This window comes from Cucurbita pepo, chromosome LG08 (genome assembly GCF_002806865.2).
Source record: "Cucurbita pepo subsp. pepo cultivar mu-cu-16 chromosome LG08, ASM280686v2, whole genome shotgun sequence".
Classification (NCBI taxonomy): Eukaryota; Viridiplantae; Streptophyta; class Magnoliopsida; order Cucurbitales; family Cucurbitaceae; genus Cucurbita; species Cucurbita pepo.
Genome location: NC_036645.1, coordinates 5,939,945 through 5,957,738, shown reverse-complemented (window position 1 = coordinate 5,957,738; position 17,794 = coordinate 5,939,945). Strand labels below are relative to the sequence as shown.

Below are 17,794 nucleotides of genomic sequence, written 5' to 3'. Positions count from 1 at the left end.
GAAAAGAAAGATCTGGAAAACATATTCAAATGAAAAGAAAGATCTGGAAAACATATTCAAATAAAAATAAAATCTGGCAAAAGAATTAAAATATGAGACAGAGAAGAAAAAGAGAGGAGAGAAAGATTGGAAGAGCAGATCAAATAAAAATAAAAAAATACCAAATTTGGAAAACGTAATCAAAAAGAGATGTTGACAGGAAAGAGAGGAAGAAAGATTGGAAGACAGATCAAATAAAAATAGAAAATACCAAATTTGAAAAATATAATCAAAACAGATGTTCACAAGAAAGAGAGGAAATTTGAAAAACATAATCAAAACAGATGTTCACAGGAAAGAAATAAAAATAGAAAATACCAAATTTGAAAAACATAATCAAAACAGATGTTCACAGAAAAGAGAGGAAATTTGAAAAANACAAAGGTTATAAGGTGGGGTTAAGAGCAAATTTGAGCTTATAATATTTATATATTTAGAGGGCGGTGGCCAATAGTGGGTTTGAGAGAGATGCAAATGTGAAGTTGGGAGTTATTGGAAGAAATAGAAGAAGAAGAAGAAAATAGAGTGAAACAGATGTTCACAGGAAAGAGAGGAAATTTGAAAAACATAATCAAAACAGATGTTCACAGGAAAGAGAGGAAGATTAGATTGGAAATAGTAAAGCTAAAGAAAATAGAGTGAGTAGAATTACACCCTTGTAATAAACTGACTAACAGAATGAAACTAATTAAAAGAATTAAATTTAAATTGCTTTATGGAAGTAGAATTGTAAGGCTAAATAGAATTAGAGTTAGAAAGAAAGAGAGAGGAATTAAAAGAATTAAATTTAAATTGGTTTATGGAAGTAGAATTGTAAGGCTAAATAGAATTAGAGTTAGAAAGAAAGAGAGAGAGGATTTTAGGAAAGAAAAGAAAGTTAGAACCGTTTGAAAATGGCAAGTACGGAATTAAAATATGACATAGAAGAGAAATAAGTGATAGAAGAAGATATGAGAAATTGTTATGTTTGTATCTATAAGATATAACATTAAATTTTGAATTATCCAAGCCACTTGAAATATTAATAATATTGACATATTATTAATTTAAGTTTTAAGTTTTATTATCCTATATAATTTAGAAACACTGAAAACATGGAATTCGATTTTTATTGAGACCGTTTAGAGTAGTTTTTCACACGGTTAGTTGGATTATTAATTAAAATGTGAAAATACTAACAAAATGTGACGAACGATGCGATAGGAAGCAAACCTTGGCAACATTTGGTGTAGTTCTCGAGGAACGGGAGCTTATGTAAATAAATTAGGGAATTCTTCGGCTAACGCCAACCAGGTAAGTGGCCTTACTATTGGATAGGCTAAATAATTGTATGAGTTATGATGATGTGTGGATTATGATGCTTGATGATATGTGCGGTATATACATATTTTGTTGAGTGACGCTTGATATGTTTGACCCACGTTGTGGCATTATGATGAGCATGATGATTGCATGATTGTTACCTTAATATGATGATGTTTTCCATATTGAGCATGCTAGATGATGATGAGTGCCATATTGCATCATGTCGTTAGATCGACGTAGGACACAACCCTAAGAGCATGAAAATGATATTAATATAAATATCCACGAGTATGAGTTACCTAGAGTAACAAAGAGATGAGACTAGAGGGTTGTGTCAGAAGAGACATTACGATGGATCTAGAGGGACCTCATGCATTTTGTATGTTCATAAGCATAGGGCTACTTCCCCTAGAGATGATGAGTGCGGACGCGCACCTTATGATGAGCGCGAATGCGCACAGGTGCGAAAGCACACAGATGAGGGTGTTCATGAGGCGCATGACACTATGGGGTTCCGCTGACCTCCGGACGTCGCTACAGATTAGCTTGACCAGAGGGTCCAGGGGGTGTGCGAGCGCCCTGGGGACTCACACTCGCACGTGTGAGTCGTGTGTAGGGAAGTACTACACATCCAATTTGTCCGAGACTGGAGGCCACCCCTAAGATGATTAGAGATAGGTCCCTAAATCATGATTGCATGTGTTTGCATTTGCATGGCCCCTATAGCGGGGCCACTTACTGAGTATTCTTTGAAATACTCAGGCCGTGTGCCACATCATTTTTCAGGTAAAGGCAAGGCGCACTTGTACGGAGGACGGCGGCATCGCGAGCAGAGACTGTGGCACGTGCATAGGGTAGATTCATATTTAAATTTCTAGTCTTAAGTTAGAATAGGTTGTTTTGCATTTCATTGTTTTAAATTATTTTGTATTTGTTTTTGTTTTCTCTAAATTTCAGTATTTCATATTTAAACACGTAAGACCATGGCTGTGTTTTCCAGAGAAGAAGTTGTTTTAAACGTTCTTTTTGAAGTTTACGTTATCAACTATGTTCATGTAAGAGTTATATTTCCGCATTATAGATGAGCATGAGACGTTAGTAGCGACTCTGAGTATGTGGAAATTTAGGGTCGTTACAGCTTGTATCCTATTTAAAAAATGATCGTATTTTCTAGTGAACATTAATGATGATCCTGTTTTCGATCTCATTTATATTTCTCATTTTGAACGGTTGAAGACAAACCAACACATATCCAGCCTTCAAGTAAAGAAATATTTTGAGTGACTCTTATAGGTCATTGTTGGGTAAGCTTGGAGTCTCAATGTGTTTAAAAAATTTCAATTAGAAATTGTATATGTACTTAATGGCGAGGATGTTTTTGGGGGAAACAAGTTCTATTTTAAACTATCTTTTAAGGTAAGTAACCTTATTAGAATCATGGGTACACAAAATTTGGAATGTATGTTTGGTTAGTTGTACGTTATCTACCATGATATTATTAGATGATCTATTAACGATACATCATATTTTCTTAAATATGTGGTTTGCTTAATTGTGTTGTCAATCATAGTATGTTGAGACATCCAATTACAGAATAAATAAGTGGTGCATGATAGAGTTATATCATGTTAATTTACCTTTCCCTACGTACCTTGAGAAAGGTCTAGTTTTGGTAAAGAAAAACTCACCAACTAATCTTTTATGGTGTTTGGTCTTATAGGAATGCACAAATATGCACGATAGCTAGTGATCTATAATGTTTTTCATGCGATACTATGTTGAGATACGCCTAATGCGATAGTGTTGTCAACTAACATCTAGTGTGTTTTGTCTTGCATGGCTGACTCACACACGCACTATCAATAGTTGGTACAATTTAGGAATGGATAAATTATGATCTAGACATAATTTTTTATGTTTTCAGTTAAAATCTTTGTGTGTATGTATGTATGTATTATTAGGATTGTTTCTGTTTATTTTTTTTTTATTGAAGAGTGCTCGCCTTCGAGTAGTTCAATTACCGTATGAACTCTCCTGTTTCAAATCAATCTTCGTACGTTTTGTGATATCCAAGAATTCATCTAGATTTTCAGCTCTTAGTTGATTATTGCAAGTTTATAAGCATATGGATACAATATTTATTCAATTTTTACTATTTATGCTTAATCTATTATAATTAACTTTGAATTGGTCAATATGTAATGATCTCACTCTCTAAGACTATGCTAGAGTAATTACTATATAGAACAATAAAGAAAAAAATGTTATGCTCCGTAAGTACATGATCGACAAGACTCAGGTGATATATTATGAGCCTTTGATGTTAGACAAAAGCTTGAAAAGAAAAAAGATTCATATAGATTTTAGCTCGATAAGTAAAGGCGTTGTGCATTAAAGAGAATATTTATCACATGAAAATGGTAGGACAAAATGATGGAGAGGTGACTCGAGTTATTCCTAAGTTTAATGTGTGTTATTTCTCAATCTCCATACCATATTCTCCTCATTTCTTAATGTTCATCCCATCATTTCTTTATCTCTAGCTAGCGCCAATTTGGAGAATAAGAAGGAATAAGAAGAAGAAAGAAGAAAAAGAAAGAAGGTGGAGGAAGCCTATTTGGAGTTAGCTTCGAAACTAGATCTCGATGAGTAGGATCAAACAAACATCAACTCAGGAAATTTAGTAGACACGGCACATGTCATGATTATGACGGTTAGCATGTGTTATGTGATATTATGCTATGTTATAAGTTATGCTATGTTGTGTTATGTCATGTTATAAGTTATTCTATAATATGATTATGCATGTTGTGGAATTATATTTATGATATCGATGATATATGATGCATAAACCTCCATACACCAAGCCATGTAAATTATGTTAAGTATGGAAGATATGAAAACTATTACATATGTACGTCGACATGAATGAATGGAGGTATGCTTGAATCATAAACCTATGTCATGATTTTAAGATATGGGGACCTGATGCATTTATGTATGTCATATGCGAGATACTTCCCCGTTATGATTAGTACAGACATGTACCTTACGATATCTATGTTCGCAATGATATTATGTGAGTTCTTTCTCTTTGTCAACTAACCTCTAGCATGTACTAACTCGATGAATCAGGTCTAGGGGAGTATATATACGAGCCCGCCTAGTGGGCCCATGTGCGCGTGTGGGCCGTATTTAGGAAAGTACTACACATCTAACATTGCCCAGACTGAAAAGCGAAGCCTAAAGCCATGTCACAATGTTTTCATGAAAGGAGAGGTCCCACCATATTACATTTGATTGCATTTTTTGACTCCAATAGTGAGGTTACTAATTGAGTATTTCTTAAAATACTTAATGTCGCATGTTACTCTTATTTTTTAGGTAAAGGTAAGGCGCCCTTGTACGGATGACAATGTCGCAGTGAAAGCCATGGGACCGAAACTAGGGTAGTTGCACTCATATGGTTTTAGTAGCCCTTAGGTTAGATCACGACATCGCCTTATATTTTTTTTTCATCTCATTTAAATTCACGTTAGCTATTTTCTACTATATTGTTCATAACAATATTGTTTTAATGAATTTATTATGAACATTTAAGTCCATGATATCGTTTATAAAATACTTTCATAGACTTTTTTGCATGTATTAAACATGTCAAGCATGTAGTGGCGTCTTTATTTGATTAGGAAAAATAGTGTTGTTATATAAATGCTATGTATCATTTCGATTTAATATTGTGTAGATTTAGCTACTTATATATTAGATAACAGATCATGTCTCAAAGACGTGAAAAAGAATGTTCATCTGCTACAGGATGAGGTAAGGATGAGGTAGGGTTAGGAGTCTGACTTGCGAAGCTTTGGTAAGTCATGAGGTAGGGTTAGGAGTCTGACTTGCGAAGCTTTGGTAAGTCATATAGGCCTAGCCTTGTCACTACCTAGAGTACCACCCCTATTGACCCCTCTAAATAGGTCAATCCCCACCTCTGCCCTGATGTGGGAGGCCTTTCATGCAATAGTATAGACTATGACAACCAATTAACGATCGTAGGCAACGAACAACCCTAAGACGATGCAAAAGATGAAATACTTATAAAATTGTATGAGAAATGACCATCGTATCTTCAATAGTACCTCTGAGGATCTAATCATAGTAGAGTTATGACTATCATTGATGAAGATGATATTTCGTATGATAAAGAGTTTAGATGACCATAAGGTATCTTATATATCGTTCATGATGCACAAATGTGGTGGCAGTCAACGGTAGATATCTCTGGGGGTTAGTTTTCATCACCATTCCCGCCGAGGTTTAACCTTTAGTCTCAAATTAATGTTTCAGCCCATTTGTATCACCTAATCTTCATGCATTAAGGCGTTTCCTTGGCAGAATTGTGAACCAACCCTTCTTGTCCGACTAAAATTTCGAATATACTATGATATGATTATGTCATGTCATGGAACTATGTTGTGATATCAATGTTACATGATGCATGAACCTCCATATGCTACGCTACATAAATTACAATATCATGTACATTGTGATATTATGCACGCTTCTTTCTCTCCATAGCTTTTGCCGGGGTGAATGTAAGCTAGCCCGACAAGAAGACCTAGAGGATACTTATACAAGTATGCTAGGTGGATCTATGTGTACGTGTGGGCTGTGTGTAGAGAAATAATACACATTCAACTTTGTCCGCAACAGTGTGGTTATGTACTTTTAAATTCTCAAAAAATTATTGCCAAATCGAGGCACCTTAGTGAACCAGGTATTATTCATTATCTTTTTCAAAATTAAAATTAAAGTTCCACCATATTTGTTCGAACTAAAAATAAATAAACAAATAAAAGAAAAATGTAGGAATTATATCTACCATTTGCTTTCTATTGACCTTGATGAAGAGTATTGACACAGACCATTTTATTATTTTTTTTCTCAATATCTAATAATGTCAAATAAATCAACTTTTTAATTATATTGTATAAAAATTGACCGACCTTATATTAAAAATATATATCAATGTGTAATATTAATAATAATATTCTATTCTTATAGAACCATTTAAATATTTTTATAAATTTTTCAAAAGTGTCCACTAACGGTAAGATCTCATGTCGATTGAAAGAAACAACGAAACATTCCTTCTGAAAATGTGGAAATTTATCCCTAACAGAGCGTTTTAAAATCATGAGGCTGATAATGATACATAATTGACCAATATATTTGCTAGTGGTGAGTTTGAGCGGTTATAAATGGTACCAGAGCCAGACACCGAGCACTGTGCTAATGAGGACGCTAGGCCTCCAAGGGGGGTGGATTGTGAAATCCAACATCGATTGGTGAGGAGAATGAAGTATTCCTTATAAGAATTTAGACATGTTTTAAAACCGTAAAGCTTATAGAAATACTTAATGGGTCAAAACAGATAATATATTTACTAGTAGTGAGTTTGGACTGTTACACCGATGTCCATATTTTCATCAAATTGAGGTCTCTATATTTTTCGTCAAAATTGTCATTTGTAAATATTACTCTCGTCAATTTTTGGTCGTAAGTAAATAAATAAATTATATATATATTATTATTATTTTTTTTTTTTTTTTTTTTTTTTCTTTTACCCAAACAAGACAAAAGAACAGACAAACATGGCCTTTTATTTGAAAAAAACTAGGTATCATTATGTTTCTACATTGCATGGTAATGAAACTATAAAAAGATGGTGGAATTCTGAGAAGATTTCCAAACCCATCACAACACGACATACGACCAAACTGGTTATTTAAACCCGACATTGGAAATGGAAAATTGAAGAAGAAACCATAAAGGGTAATGAAAGGATTTGGTTTCAAGCAGGACATTGAAAGCCAGACGGAACCTTCTTTCCACAGTAGTTCAAAAGCAAGCTGAGGGAAACTGAGAGGTCAATATTGAGACCCAAGGCTCTGGTCTTCACCACAGTGCAAAGGCACACAGCAGCTTCCAGGTCAACAAGGCCTTGGATTAGGGTGCAGCATGGAGATTTTGGTGGTGAGCCGATCACTACGTGCACTAGACCGTCCAGCAAGTCGGCGCAGACGCCGAGCTTGAGGGTGTCCCTGGGGCACTTGGGGAGTGATGGTGGCTGCCTTGACGGGGTGGACTTGTGGTGCTTGGGTGGCGGCGGTGGGCAAGGGACATAGGTGGAGCTGACCATAGTGAAGAAGAGGAGGTTGAGGAGGAGGAGGGCAATGGGTGAAGAGAGCTTGGAAGCCATTGGTGGAGAGATATTGAAGGGTTTGTAGGTTTGTGTGATGGCTGGTGAAAAATTATGAGAAGGGTTAGGGTTTTTATATATGGAGTTTGGGAATTTGTTGTATTTTAACACAAAAATTCCTTATAAATTGGTGGATATGAAACACCCAACTTTTTCATTTACTTTATTAAGTTTAGAGGAATTGATTTGAAAGAGATGGGTTTTTAATTATTTTGTCTTTTTTAAAAATTTTATAAAAATGTCAAATGGCCTACAAAAATAGACAAGTGATGTTTGATATTAAGATATCAATATTTTTTAAAAGAATTTAATGTTTTATGTATGGTGGGAAAAAATTAAGGTGACAAGTAAATGATATTTGATTATTTGATAGAAGCCTTTCAAAACAAGTGGTAACCCGTGATAATTTCAAATGTTTTTTTTTAAATATATATATAATATGATTTTTTTTAAAAAAAACATAAATATGAGATTCCACGTCGGTTGAAAAAAGGAACGAAATCTTCGTTGTAAGAGTGTGAAAATCACTCTCAGGAGATGCATTTTAAAATCATGAGGCTTACGACAGTACGTAACAGGTCAAAAGCGAATAATATCTCTTAGCGGTGAAATTTGCCTAAATTCTTTTAAATTTTAATTAAGATAAAAATGGTTAAAAGATAAAAAGATCTCATCCTTTATAATATGAAACTCATCCTTATTTTAAATAATGAAATATTAAAACAGTGAAAAAATGAAATATACCTAAGTTGCCTTTGCCTATGTCTTTAAAAAATAGAAAATATGAGTACTAAAAATATCTAATAAATAGCCTTACTTATCATAAACAAAATCTTTATTAGAGGTTTAATGGCATTTAAGGCGTAAAATGTAAATAAAAGAGTAAAACAAACTTTTGAGTAAAAAATGTATCGTAAACAAAAGTGAATTAAGTGATCGAATTGTCTAATTTTCTTTGGATATCAACATCAATTTTCTGAAGGAAGAATCGCCATTTAAAGAGGTCATCCGAGTAAGTTCTATTCTTGAACCTATTTTTGTTAATTGTGTTAATTTTGTAGCAATAGTTCAAAGGGGATCAAGTTTTTTTGTTTTAGAATTAAATGTGTTATGTTATGGTAGGTATGTTATATGATGGCCTATGATGTCATGTTATGTATGTATGTGATGTCCTATTATTCCACGATATGTATGATATGAAATGCTATATACGTTATGTTATGTTATATCATGTCATGTGAAGTCATGTTATAAATTATATTATACTAATGATGATGTCATGATGAAAGTCATAACATACATGCCTTGTAGGTGTACTATGACATGAATAAAGGTAAAAATGAAATGATTCTTACTATATGTTATGATTTTAAGCCATGGGGGCCTCATGCATTTATGTATGTCATCCGCATCATGATACTTCTCCGTTATGTTATGTTAGTGCAAATGGGTACTTTCAATATTTATGTTCGTCATGATATCATGTGGACATTTTCTTTCGTGGTCTTCGACAACGCGTCAGTGCATTTAATCCAACGAATCAAGCCTTAGGAGTATGTATACGAGTCTGCCCTTGAGGGTTCATGTGCGCATGTGGGCCGTGTGTGGAAAAGTACCACACATCCAATCCTACCTAGACTGGAAAGAGCTCAATGTCATGTTATATTGTTTTAAAGGATAGGTCCTATCATGTATATGTGTGTTTACATTATCTAACCCTATGAGTAGGGTTCAACAGTAAGGTTCCTTACTGAGCATTTCTAAAATACTCAAGCCATGTACTACCTTTATATTTTAGGTTAAGGTAAAGCGCCCCGGCACATACGACAATGATTCTGGAATGGCCTTGGAAGCTAAGTTATGATAGTAAAATGCATTAGTACAGGTTTCTCATCTTCATACTAGAGTTTATGTTAATGTTTATTTTCCATCGTTATGGTACTTTTTATTTCTTATTTTTAAATTGAATATGTAAGTCCATAGTATGATTTGAATAATAAATCGAAAGTAACAAAAAATAATCCATTGGTATGATTTGATTGATCGAAAACTGTTTATTGTCTCACCGACATAATATTTTAATATTTTAGATCGAAAATAGAAAGTTTATAATTAAAATATATCATAAAAAAAGAAGAAAAAAAATAAACTTGAAAAATTGAAAGGCATCACTCCAAGACAATTTACTTAAAAAAAAGTCAACGTAATGGACAAGCAAAGAGAGGTGTGCGACACATCCAAGAACTCCACCAATCAATATATTGCATAATAAAATATAAAAACATTAATTAGTCAATTTAATGACTTTTATTTCTTCCTTTTTTGACTCTAAATTTAAATTTTGTTCCCCACTTGTCACCGTAAAAAGTCAAACCATCAAGATTTGATCCATTCAAAAACATTATATATATTTTCTTTTATTGTTCATTCTTAATCAATCCCAAAAAAGCTATATCAACTCTACCAATAATTTTTCTTTACGATTAGAACAGTAAACACATGTTAAATAAATTGTGAACGATGAATGTATATGTCAACTATCGATGAAAATGCTATAACGGTTCGTATCCGTTATTTACGTTNAGGGTTAACCGAAAAGAATAGAATAGAATAGAAAAGAAAAAAAAACTGAATGAAATTGACATACAAGAAATTAATACCCATATTATAGTCAAACATATAATCCAAATGATATATGTTCATGCCGGTTAATATTCTACCTTTTATTAATAAGATATGTTTCATGTCAAATAAACTTAATTCTTTTAATTAAAATAGATTTTAAAATTTAAGAGGTGGAGTTAATAATTATTTTAAATTAAGTCATTACTACATATAACGATTTTGAAACAAATACAAATTTATTTCTCAATAAACGAATGTTCACCCTACCTCGTGTGTTCCACGTGTTTATGCTCGATAAGTACATGATCGACAAGACTCTAGCGATATATTATGAGCTTTGCAGTTAGACAAAAGCTTGAGTAAAGAAAAAATATCTATATAAATTTTAGCTCGATAAGTGAAGATATTGCGCATTAGAGAGACAACATTTATCACATGAAAATGGAAGGACAAAATGATGGAGAAGTGCCTAGAGTTATTCCGAGCTTAAGGTGTGTGTGTTATTTCTCAATCTCCATACTATCATTTCTTTTATTTCTAGCCAACGCCCATTTGGAGAATAAAATGAAGAAAAAAGAAAATGGAGGATGCCGATTTGGGGTTAGTTTTGGAATTAGACCTCGACGAGTAAGATTAAACGAACATCAACTCAAGAAATTTAGTGAACCCTGCACATATCATGACTATGACTGTTAGCATGTATTATGTGATGTTATGCTATGTCGTATTATATTATGTTATAAGCTATGCTATAATACGATTATAACATGTTACCATGTCATGGAATTATATTTATGATATTGATGATATATGATGCATAAAACTCCATACACCAAGCTATGTAAATTATGTTAATTATGGAAGATACGACAATTATTACGTGTGCATGTCTCACAGACTTGTTATGTCATGAATGAGTGGAGGTATGACTTGAATCGTAAACTTATGCCATAGTTTTAAGCTATGGGGACTTCATGCATTTATGTGTGTCATTCGCATTAGGATATTTTCCTATTATGATTAATATGGATGTGTACTTTAAGAAATCTATGTTTGTCGTGATATTACACGGGTCATTTCTCTATGTGGTGTCCCGTAGCGTGAGCATGCACTAACCCGATGAATCAGGCCTAGGGAATATATATACGAGTCTATCTAGTGGGACCATGTGTGCGTGCGTGGGTCGTGTGTATGAAAGTACATCCAACCCTGCTCGGATTGAAAAACGGAGCTTAAAACCATGTTATGATGGTTTTATGAAAGGATAGGTCCCACAATATTGCATTTGATTGCATTTTTTTACTTCAATAGTGGCGTTACTTATTGATTATTTCTTAAAATACTAAGTCACATGTTACTCTTCTTTTTAGGTATTGGTAAGGCATAATGGGTGACGGCGATGAGGTGAAAGTCATGAGACCGAAGCTAGAGTAGTTGTACTCATGTTTGTTTTAGTAGCCCTTAAGTTAGATCACGACATCGCCTTTTTTTTTATCTCATTTAAATTCACGTTAGCTATTGTCTGCTATATTGTTCATAAAAATATTGTTTTAATGAATTTATTATGAACGTTTAAGTCCATAAAATCATTTATGAAATATTTTCATAAACTTTTCCACCTGTGTTAGCCATGTCATGATGTAGCAGCATCTATATTTAATTAAGAAAATTAAGGTTGTTATATGAATGTTATGTATCATCGAAGACTTAATGTTAGGAATCATAAATTTAGCTACTTATATATTAGATAACAGATCATGCCACCTCGAAAATGTGGAAAAGAATGTTAACCTGCTAGAGGATGAGGTAGGGGTTTGAATCTTACTCATGAAGCTTCGATAAGTCATATAGGCGAATGAGCTTAGCCTAGCCTCGAAATTGGTCTACATTAAGACAAAGAAGGTAGAGAGATTCATCATAGACTTGGATGAAGGTGTTTGCCTCGACCTAAACTTACTCGGTATAGCTATTCATCAAGATTTTCTCGACTCAACTAAGGTGGCCTCGACCTAACTGACTTATTTCTAGCCTCGATGGCTTAGGCCTCGACCTTAACTCTAAGTTCATCCCTTTGTCATGCCTTTCTAATACTGCATGGGTAACAAATTTTGATTTGTTAACTTATTTGATTCGGTTTGGTGTTTCTCGTATTTTATTTTTCATTCACTCATTCCCACTAAGGTTTAGCTTCTATTTTAGTCTCAAGTTAATGTGTTATGTAACGACCCTAAATTTCTACATACTCAGAGTCGCTGCTAAGTCTCATGCTTATCTCTTAAATGCGGAATATAACTCTTAGATACTCATCATAAATAACAGAAAACTTAAAACACATTCAGAATACTTCAAACTATTAAACCATTGTCGGTCTTACATGTTTCAAAACATAACGCTGGGATTTAAAATTAAAACAAAAACAATTACAAATGAAATAATTTAAATAATGAAATGCAAACATCCTATATCATCCTAAAACTAAGAATTTAAACATGCAACTACCCTATGCACGTGCTACAGTATCTATTTTCAATGTCGTCATCATCCGTACATGGGCATCTTGCCTTTACCTGAAAAATGATATGTAGCACACGGCTTGAGTATTTCGAAGAATACTCTATAAGTGACCCCACTATAGGGTCATGCTGATGCAAATACATGCAATCATGCTCTTAGGATCTAGCTCTAGCTCATCTAGGGGTGATCTCCAGTCTCGAACAAATTGGATGTGTAGTACTTCTCTACACACGACTCACACGTGCGAGTGTGAATTCTCAGGGCGCTCGCCTAGACCCTCTGATCAAGCTAATTTGTAACGACGTCTGGAAGTCAGTGGAGTGTCACGAACTATTCAAACTTGATAGTTTGGCTAATTATCATAGGTTTAATGTATGGAGCACAATTGGAGTATAAACTATTTATTGGCCTGTTTTTCTTAGGCTTCAACTCTCCCGGAGAAAGGAGAGAGTTAAAATATAAATATATCTAAGCTCAACAATCCTCATATTTGAGTGTAGGTCTTAAACAAAGATACTCTAAATTTCCATACCTTAACAACTTTGCCTAGGAAAGGGTCTTAATGTTGGCTTGGTTGAATGACTTGTATGATGTACAAATGACGAACTTTTCATGATTGTTCAACGTATTTTATGTTATGTTTATGTCATGATACAAGATATTATGTTATGTTTATGTTACATTATAAATTGTACTATGATATAATTATGTCATGTTATGGAACTATGTTGTGATACTAATATTGTATGATGCATGAACCTCCATATATTACGCTACATAAATTACGATATCATGTACGTCGTGATATTATGCACGCTCCTTTCCCTTCATAGCTTCTGCCAACGTGAGTGTAAGCTAGCCTGATAAGCAGGCTTAGAGGATACGTTACGACTCTACTTGGTGGATCTATGTGTGCATGTGTAGAGAAATATTACACATTCAACTCTGTCCAGACTGAAAAGTAGAGATTATTGCATACGTTTGCATTTTCTAACCGCAACCGTGTGATTACCTACTGAGTATTTTTAAGTTCTCAAACCAAGTGCTATTTTTTTTTCAGGTGAGGTAAGACACTCATGTAAGGTCGCTATACAGGCCATGGAANAGTTTGGCTAATTATCATAGGTTTAATGTATGGAGCACAATTGGAGTATAAACTATTTATTGGCCTGTTTTTCTTAGGCTTCAACTCTCCCGGAGAAAGGAGAGAGTTAAAATATAAATATATCTAAGCTCAACAATCCTCATATTTGAGTGTAGGTCTTAAACAAAGATACTCTAAATTTCCATACCTTAACAACTTTGCCTAGGAAAGGGTCTTAATGTTGGCTTGGTTGAATGACTTGTATGATGTACAAATGACGAACTTTTCATGATTGTTCAACGTATTTTATGTTATGTTTATGTCATGATACAAGATATTATGTTATGTTTATGTTACATTATAAATTGTACTATGATATAATTATGTCATGTTATGGAACTATGTTGTGATACTAATATTGTATGATGCATGAACCTCCATATATTACGCTACATAAATTACGATATCATGTACGTCGTGATATTATGCACGCTCCTTTCCCTTCATAGCTTCTGCCAACGTGAGTGTAAGCTAGCCTGATAAGCAGGCTTAGAGGATACGTTACGACTCTACTTGGTGGATCTATGTGTGCATGTGTAGAGAAATATTACACATTCAACTCTGTCCAGACTGAAAAGTAGAGATTATTGCATACGTTTGCATTTTCTAACCGCAACCGTGTGATTACCTACTGAGTATTTTTAAGTTCTCAAACCAAGTGCTATTTTTTTTTCAGGTGAGGTAAGACACTCATGTAAGGTCGCTATACAGGCCATGGAAATGAAGTCATGATAGTTGTATTTTCTATTTAAGTTATAGCCGGTAGGTTAGATATCAAAATAGTTACTTAACATTAATGTTTAAAATGTTAATGTTGACAAAAATATCGAAATCTCGATTTTATGGAAATGTCAATGTCAATAGATAATTTTGAAAAAAATATATAAAACAAAAATAATAATAAATTAAATTAATAAGAAAAGAAACTATTTTACGATTTTAAATATATTAAAATACTTATTATTACTCGAGAGATAAAAGAGGCATATGATCATGTAATTAATATGAATTTTAATGGTTAAAGATTCAAATATTATGAAACTGTCGTAATTAATAATTATTAGAAAAAAACAATTAATCGTCCAACTTAATGAGCGTATTATTCATCATCTTTTTCAAAATTAAAATTAAAGATCGATCTATAAATAAATAAATAAAAGAAAAAGAAAAATGTAGGAATTATCTCTACAATTTGCTTTCAATTGACCCTGACCCAGAGTATTGACACGGACCATTATATTCTTTTTTTCATTAATATGTCGATATCTAATAATGTCAACCAAATCCATTTTTTAATCATATAGTATAAAAATTGACCTTATATTTAATAAAAATATCAACACATAATATTAATAATAATCCTCTTCCTCGTTTAAAATAGTAAATTCTTATACGACCATCTAAATAGTCTTAAAAAAATTTAAAAGGGCCCACAGATTATGAGATCTCACATCGGTTGAAGAAGAGAACGAAACATTTCTTAAAATAATGTGGAAACTATCTAACAGACACATTTTAAAACCATGAGACTGATGACGATACGTGACAGGCCAAAATGGATAATATCTGCTAGCGGTGAGCTTAGGTTATTACAAATAATATCACAGCCAAACATCGAGCAGTATGCCAGCGAGGACGTTGGGCCATAAGAGGAGTAGATTGTAAGGTCCCACATCGATTAGAGTGGAGACTGAAGCATTCCTTATTAGAACGGGGACACCTCTTCCTAACATATGTGTTTTAGAACCGTGAGATTGACGGTGATACGTTACGGGCCAAAGCAGATAATAATACTAACGGTGGACTTGAGCTATTACATCGACATTCATATTTTCATTAAATTGAGATCTCGACATTTTTCGTCAACGTTGTCATTGAAAACTTCAGTGTTAATATTATTCTAGTCAATTTTTCGTCATAAAATTTTGAAGTTAAGGGTTTACTATGATTCCATGCAAGTAACATAGGTAAAGCAAGATGTGTGGTTTCAAACATATGCAGCGTTAAATTTGTAACAAGACACAAGAACAGACAAACATCGTTGTTTATTTGAAAAAAACTAGGTACCATTATGTTTCTACATTGCATTGTAATGAAACTATAAAAAGATGTGGAATTCTGAGAAGATTTCCAAACCCATCACAACACGACATACGACCAAACTGGTAATTTAAACACGACATTAAAATAGAAAATTGAAGAACAAACCATAAAGGGTAATGAAAGGATTTGGTTTCAAGCAGGGCATTGGAAGCCAGAGGGGACTTTCTTTCCACAGTAGTTCAAAAGCAAGGTGAGGGAAACTGAGAGGTCAACATTGAGACCCAAGGCTCTAGCCTTCACTGCAGTGCAAAGGCACACAGCAGCTTCCAGGTCAACAAGGCCTTGGATTAGGGTGCAGCATGGGGATTTTGGTGGTGAGCCGATCACTACGTGCACTAGACCGTCCAGCAAGTCGGCGCAGACGCCGAGCTTGAGGGTGTCCCTGGGGCACTTGGGGAGTGATGGTGGCTGCCTTGACGGGGTGGGCTTGAGGTGCTTGGGTGGCGGCGGTGGGCAAGGGACATAGGTGGAGCTGACCATAGTGAAGAAGAGAAGGTTGAGGAGGAGGAGAAGGGCAATGGGTGAAGAGTGCTTGGAAGCCATTGGTGGAGAGATATTGAAGGGTTTGTAGGTTTGTGTTTGTAGGTTTGTGTGATGGCTTGTGAAGAATTATGAGAAGGGTTAGGGTTTTTATAGATGGAGTTCGGGAATTTGTTGTATTTTAACACAAAAATTCTTTATAAATTGGTGGATATGAAACACCCAACTTTTTCATTTACTTTATTAAGTTTAGAGGAATTGATTTGAGAGAGATGGATTTTTAATTATTTTGTCTTTTTTTTAAAATTTTATAAAAATGTCAAATGGTCTAAAAAATAGACCAAGTGATGTTTGATAATAAGATATCCAATATTTTTTAAAAGAAATTATTGTGGTATGAATGGTTGGAAAAAATTAAGGAACGTCCCACATGAATGATAGTTGATATTTGATAGAAGCCCTTCAAGACAAGTAGGTAAACGACGATAATCTGTGGAGTTTTTTTTTTATATTCATATTAGTATGATATAACTATTCAACTTTTAAAACACAACAAGACTAAGATTGTTACAATATGTAATGTTGTGAAAGTCGTTTAAATTTTAATTACGATGAAAATGATTATAAGATAAGAGATGTCATGTTATGTGATGACCTATAATGTCATGTTATGTATGTATGTGACGTCCTATTATGCCACGATAGGTATGATATGAAATGTTATATATGTTATGTTATGTCGTGTGAAACCATATTATAGATTATATTATACTAATAATGATGCATGGTGAAAGCCATGATGAGTACGATGCATACATGTCTCATATGTGTACTATGACATGAGTAAAAGGAAAAAATGAAATAGTCATGGGACCTCATGCATTTATGTATCTTACGTGCATCATGATACTTTTCCGTTATGTTATGTTAATACTTATGTGTATTTTCGATATGTTATGTTATGTTTTAAAGGAAATGTCTCATTATGTATGTGTTTGCATTATCTCACTCAAGCTACATGCTATCTTTATATTTTAGGTAAAGATAAAGCACCCCTACACATGTGACAGTGATTCTGAAATGGCCATGAAAGCTAAGTTATGATAGTAAAATGCTCGTGTAGGATTCTCATCTTGGTACTGGAATTCATGTTAATGGTTCTTTTCTCACGTTGATGGTACTTTTTATTTCTTATTTTTAAATTGAATATATAAGTCCCGGTATGATTTGAATAATTAATCGAAAGTGACAAAAAAATAATTAACTAGTATGATTTGATTGATTGAAAACTATTTATTGTCTCACCGACATAATATTTTAATATT

At 33.6% G+C, this 17,794-nt stretch overlaps 2 protein-coding genes across 2 annotated transcripts; both read right to left on the bottom strand.

Annotated features, from left to right (window-relative positions):
* Nucleotides 1-6,983: 6,983 nt before the first annotated feature.
* Nucleotides 6,984-7,651, bottom strand: LOC111800701 (14 kDa proline-rich protein DC2.15-like). The gene has a single exon (XM_023684512.1). The coding sequence runs from the start codon at nt 7,601-7,603 to the stop codon at nt 7,196-7,198; it is 408 nt and encodes a 135-aa protein (XP_023540280.1). The 5' UTR covers nt 7,604-7,651; the 3' UTR covers nt 6,984-7,195.
* Nucleotides 7,652-15,914: 8,263 nt separating this feature from the next.
* Nucleotides 15,915-16,575, bottom strand: LOC111800714 (14 kDa proline-rich protein DC2.15-like). The gene has a single exon (XM_023684526.1). It carries the CDS (start codon nt 16,530-16,532, stop codon nt 16,122-16,124), a length of 411 nt encoding a protein of 136 aa, XP_023540294.1. The 5' UTR covers nt 16,533-16,575; the 3' UTR covers nt 15,915-16,121.
* Nucleotides 16,576-17,794: the final 1,219 nt, after the last annotated feature.